This window comes from Sphaeroforma arctica (assembly GCF_001186125.1).
Source record: "Sphaeroforma arctica JP610 unplaced genomic scaffold supercont1.446, whole genome shotgun sequence".
Taxonomy (NCBI): Eukaryota; class Ichthyosporea; order Ichthyophonida; genus Sphaeroforma; species Sphaeroforma arctica.
In genome coordinates, this window is record NW_014040112.1 from 17,648 (window position 1) to 23,887 (window position 6,240).

General features: G+C 44.9%; 1 protein-coding gene across 1 annotated transcript in view; it reads right to left on the reverse strand.

The window, feature by feature from the left end:
* SARC_06322 (hypothetical protein) overlaps nucleotides 1-6,240 on the reverse strand; it is a gene marked incomplete at both ends in the record, with an annotated part of 13,628 nt that overhangs the window by 3,005 nt on the left and 4,383 nt on the right. Inside the window, 9 exons of the mRNA XM_014299775.1 lie at nucleotides 413-532; nucleotides 1,326-1,541; nucleotides 1,780-2,013; nucleotides 2,701-2,783; nucleotides 3,255-3,570; nucleotides 4,042-4,152; nucleotides 4,772-4,915; nucleotides 5,261-5,371; nucleotides 5,927-6,122. Of these exons, the coding sequence (XP_014155250.1) occupies nucleotides 413-532; nucleotides 1,326-1,541; nucleotides 1,780-2,013; nucleotides 2,701-2,783; nucleotides 3,255-3,570; nucleotides 4,042-4,152; nucleotides 4,772-4,915; nucleotides 5,261-5,371; nucleotides 5,927-6,122 (1,531 nt within the window). The remainder of the gene's footprint in view (nucleotides 1-412; nucleotides 533-1,325; nucleotides 1,542-1,779; nucleotides 2,014-2,700; nucleotides 2,784-3,254; nucleotides 3,571-4,041; nucleotides 4,153-4,771; nucleotides 4,916-5,260; nucleotides 5,372-5,926; nucleotides 6,123-6,240) is intronic.

Genomic DNA, 6,240 nt, shown 5'->3' on the forward strand with positions numbered 1-6,240 from the left:
GCCAAACAATAACCAAACAAACATACGAACGATCCCTTATCATAGCAGCAGAATATCACCATACACACTCATATAAACCGAACAATAACCAAACAAACAAACAAACGATCCCTTACGCATACACAAAGTAGAACATCGCCATACACACTCATATAAACCGAACAATAACCAAACAAACATACGAACGATAGCAGAACATCACCATACACACTAATATAAGCCAAACAATAACCAAACAAACATACGAACGATCCCTTATCATAGCAGCAGAACATCACCATACACACTAATATAAGCCAAACAATAACCAAACAAACATACGAACGATCCCTTATCATAGCAGCAGAACATCACCATACACACCCATATAAACAAAACAATAACCCTATTAAACATACGAACGATCCCTTACGTTTCGCAGAGTTGCGTCGTAGGCGTCTGTTGTGACCTTGTGTGCTGCCGCGTGCAACGCCAGGCTGAAGACAAACGCCGAGGGACGGCTCATGCCAGTCAACGGCGTCACAGTGGCCCACTGTTGGGGTGTGTGATTGCGGAGGTGTGTGGCTCAGTAAGTGTCCTGGTGGAAACTCAGGCGCGTGTGTGGCAGTGTAGGGGATTTATGAATATACAGATGCGACTATGCACAGTGGAGGTTTGTTTCCGGAAATAAAAAGATTCGTGGCACACTTCGGTGATTGTGTGAGTGGTTGAACCAACTGCATGGTTGTTGGTTGTGCTGTTAAAATTGTCAGTGTATGTAGTTGAGTTGTTTGTGCTGTTGAATTGTAGCTCAGTGTATGTAGTTGTGTGGTTTGTGCTGTTAAATTGTAGCTCAGTGTATGTAGTTGAGTTGGTTGTGCTGTTAAATCGTAGCTCAGTGTATGTAGTTGAGTTGGTTGTGCTGCTAATGGTAGCTCAGTGTATGTAGTTGAGTTGTTTGTGCTGTTAAATCGTAGCTCATTGTATGTAGTTGAGTTGTTTATGCTGTTTAACTGTAGCTCAGTGTATGTAGTTGAGTTGATTGTGCTGTTAAATCATAGCTCAGTGTATGTGTTTGGATATTTGAAGAAGCTATGCAGTTGTGCATATAATTAGTTTCCTAACGTAGTAGCGGCAAACATTGGCTTACAGTACTATTGTGTGTGTGTGTGTATTCACTTCACGCTCTAAGATAACAACCCCTGGTTAACACCATAGATTAACTAGACAACATGTTCGGGAATGAATCATATACGTTATTAATGCAAATATATTCCGCTGGACGGCCTCCTATATCGCTTAACGCAAACAAATGTGAAAAATATAAGCGTTGCAACTTTACTTACCATCTGATGGATGGCAAAAGAAGGCCAAGTATCCCGGATATGACCTTTTTCATCATCAAACATGTAGAAATCAGGCGCTCGAATGCGCTTGGTCACAGCCATGAATGAGAAGGTAATGTTTGCCTTGGGCCAGTGGTGTATGACTACATCGACGCGGAGACGCTTGTGCGGGTCCACAACCGCAGTGTCCACATAAGGGACCGAACTGTCCACACACTGCGCTTAAAAATGATGTACATAAAATCAGTATGTGGTTATGAGATATGTATATATAGATATAGATTTCCTACTTACCTAGCGCCGCTGAACCTAGTTTATTCTCCCCACAAAACACCAAGGACCGATAGCATAGATGTGAAACCTCTTTCATATCACCCAACATCACAAGTATGGCTTTATATCAACATTCAGCCAGCAAGCCATGAACGCAACACCTTATATCCAATCACCATACCTGTTCGCCGAGCATCTCATTGTAAATGGGGATGATGGAATCTCTCAGTGCACTCCTATCCAACGAATCGCCCCACAGGTGCACCCACTTATTCCGCATACAGCCGTAGTCCATTGCCTCTGCCGTTTGCACATCGAATGGGTAGAACATCAGCGGCGGCATGTTCTGGTCGGTGACGTTGGGGAAGAACGGGTGCGCGTCTCGGTTGCTAAGCGACGTCCCTGCTGCATTTGCCTGCACGTGTTAGATTCATACATATCAGCAGATAATCACTGCGAAGTAGTGGACTATACAAGTCTTCCGCTGCCATTATTGGTCAGTGATATAGGTCGAGGCATACGAGTGATTCATTAGTGTAGGTAATTGGGGCCAACCGGATGACGGATGGTTGTGTATGCTCGTACAGGAGACCACTTATAAGATAACTACTTATAGGACAACTAGTTCCTACCGTCTAATAAGATAGCCACTTATAGGACAACTAGTCCCTACCGTCTAATAAGATAACTACTTATAGGACAACTAGTCCCTACAGTCTAATAAGACCAACTACTTATAGGACAATTAGTCCCTACCGTCCAATGGTGTAACGTATGCATGCTAGTCCTTGTACCACGCCCCGCGACATTTGCCCATAGCTGCACCACGGGCGAATCAGTACTCTAGCAGTGTGGGATGGACAGTTCTTCTACGGTATAGGGAGTATGCCTTAGTCGTAAACGCGATGGAATCAGTACTTTAGCATTGTGTGATCAACAGTCCCACTAGGGTATAGGGAGTATGCCTGAGCCGTAAACGCAATAGAGTTTATCGTATTGGACCACACAACAGAGCTTTTGTTGCCTACTCATCAGCAATTCCTTGTGTGATCCATCGGTAACTAGACACATACCCATAGCTATCAAATGCATCGCACCATACCTTTTGCAGCTTACTGTGTGTTTGATTGGACTCGCGGCCATATTGACAGCCTCTGGCGCGGCGGTCCATGAACCTATCTGGGCCTGCGCCCATGTACGGTGTGTGTGGTTAGTCGATTTGCACACTGTTCCCATAAACCGTCAAATAGTTCCGTTATGGCACGTACATAAGGAATGTGTGTTGTCCTATCCACAAGGGTGTATGGATGGGGTTCAAAACCCTGCACGCACACACAACCCTAGCGCCCGGGCGAACAAAACATGCACCATATTGAGCACGCAGTAGCTCTCGGCACTGTTTGTGTGTCGAGCCTAGCTACCAACTAAAACCAGACCCCCGTCACCACTCACCTAGTTTATAAACCAGACCCCCATCACCACTTACCTAGTTTATAAACCCGACCCCCGTCACCACTCACCTAGTTCATAAACCAGACCCCCGTCACCACTTACCTAGTTTATAAACCCGACCCCCGTCACCACTTACCTAGTTTATAAACCAGTCCCCCGTCACCACTCACCTAGTTTATAAACCAGACCTCCGTCGCCACTTACCTAGTGTCTTATCAAGAGCATCGCCGTACCAGCCCTGCACGTTCTCCACCATCCCGGCCTTGCAAGCCTTCCTGATATAGTCTGTGATCACTGGCTTCATCGATTCGTCTTCCGTCCATCCTTTGGGTAACTTCACCTTGCCCTGGTCCATCGCCTCAGAGGCATCTGTGGCATTCTGACCGGCCCCTTCTTCTCCTTCAACAGGGCTGGTGTACGCACCACAGTCCACTTTGCGCCACTCACCGGTGTGTGTAGTCGAGAGCGCCCGAGCTTCGGCGAGTTTAACGCAGGTGGTCGGATCATTGGGCCCCGTCACCTTGATAACATTCATGCGCATCGGAATGAGTGGGTGCGACTCTGAGAACAGCTATATATCGGGGAACATATCTACAAATCATAATCAGTAAATGTGTTTTGATATAACTCGGTGTGAACTTGACCGTAAGGGTTTAGGGTTACATGCAAAGATACTGCCTTGTACCACAGCCAGAGCTATTCACGGATTCGCCAGAGCAATTGACTGGTATATGTCATGTCTGAACCACCCACCTGCACACATCATCATACACTTCACAGATAATCAAATATATGAATATACTAGTATACTAATATCTATGGAATATACTAATATACTAACATCGTCGGCAAACGACAACGAACATTGCACTACAAGCCTATAACCATTGACATGACAGGCCACATATAGCCACATACAATGACCAGTTTGATCTTACAACCACGTACAATGACGGTTGATATTTTCACGTAGAGAAGTATAAATGCTTACCTTAAGCTCCGATGGACCGTTCGGCAGCACCTGAGCGATCATAAAATGAGTTTCTTCGCGCCAACAGTTTGTGTCTCCGACACCACGTGCCAGATCCAGACGGATATACACCTGGGTTGAGTGTATGGAGTTCTTTGTCAGTACAGACTCAGGTATGAGTCCTTGGTACATACATACCGTGTTTGTACTGAGGTAACGAGATAAGCCTGACCACATATAGTATCCTCCGTATGCGGCGTACATACAACGGTATTAGAAGTGGTACTAAAAATAAGCCTGTGCACGCACACTATAATAGGTACAACGTTCTTGGAGCAAACCAAAACATCGCTACGCTTTTGAGAAACAAAAAAATAATATTTATATAACTTGAACTGTTCGGTATAGCACAGTCAAAGGTTTACACGCATAGGTAGTATAAAGTGCGTCCTCAACGGTAGTCCATTACCTTGCATAACAACTCCCATCAACAAACAACACCACTGCACAACACAGCATGAAGCTTCTAAAAGACTTACAAATACCCATCACTCCATAAAGGTGTAGAGCAAATAGCACTAAATGAAGCCAATGACATTAACCCCCTCACTCTACACATACGCCCTGTTGACAATCCGTTTATTATCAGCACACCCGCCGCAATACAGACAGTCTGACAATAGTACGCTCTATCACTACCCCACTACTACCCATTCCAACTCTGAACTCGGATGACTGGCAGTTACAATACCTGGTACGACCCTTTCACAGTGGGTGTGAATGTCGCATGGTACGTCCCATCCGCATTTGCCTTAATGGTTGGGACGATAACTGACGGCCCCCGAACTTCGGCCTGGAACACCAAGCGATTGCTCAGCGGCACCTTATCGCCAGACTACGGGTGGGGTGGTATTGTATTCAGAGGTCAGTGAGCGGTGTAGGGGATTTGGGTATAGGCGCCCGTTAAACTGGTGGCTGTAGTATATTCACCCTGATAAGCTAACTATCTGCTGTTTCGATCGTTCAAAAAATAGATCTGTTATCTGCACCGGATTAGCCAAGCCATGATTCGGCGGAGAGAGTAACACATGTTTGTCGGCGGCGAATGATTGCAGGCACAGATGAGTATTGGTGTTTTTAGTACAGTACTTCTACAGCCAGAAAGCAGCCCCGTGCTCCTGTGGGCATTCGTGCACACACCAGTTTCCGATATGTACACATACGCAATACACACACACACCTCTGTCATGGGCTGGATAATCCAGATCACTTCCTCGCATGCCGGTACTTGCACTTGTACGCCCAAAACTGTGGTGTGTTCTGCGGACACACCTGCTTCATGGAGCACTTCCTGAGACCACATGTGCGAAGAGTTCAAAGGTTAGGGTTTTAAGGTTTTTATAATGCACAAACGCACATGTCTAATCGATACGAACCATTCTTTTATTGGTAGCGTTCATAAGGAGAACTACTGCTGCTGCTGCGGTGGTTCCAACCGCGTTCAAATCATTTCTCATCCATTCTGATATCTATCATTGCATACTCAGCGTACGTGGCCTGAGAACAAATCGTTTTCAACGTTCCGGAAATATACATACACGTCCACGCGTACATAGGCACTCAAAATCACAACAGATTCCTTATGCCACATAGTTGCTGACCGCAGCTGATAGTACAGTGCCATGCACCGCTCATCGTATGTTTATTTGTGACTAAACCAGCGCATATAATTGTGCATAGACAAACTATTAAAACAAAATACAGGCGCATACAAGTATGTCTCGGCAAAATAATAGAACACAGTGACCTGAGAACTACAAAACATACCACAAAATAATAAAACACAATAATCGGCAACATAACATACCACAAATAATGAAACACAATAATCGGCAACAAAACATACCGTGTATGTGTCCGCCGAGCCATATGAGTCGGAATCCACGTACCCGTACCGTCCGTCGACCATTTCTTTCTCATCGCGAGTGTAGTTGGTGAAGAAGTCCCTCTGCTCAGGTAGCTCAACAAGACTAAGCGCCTTTTGCAGTTGGGCTACAGCACCCTTCTCTCGCCTCCACCAGTCCATCACGTTGATGTTGTCACTACGTAAGGATGCGATATGTAACTATATTAGACCATATATTGCACATTGTTAAAATAAAAATTTATATATATATATATATGTTTATATATATATATATATATATGTTATAAATATAT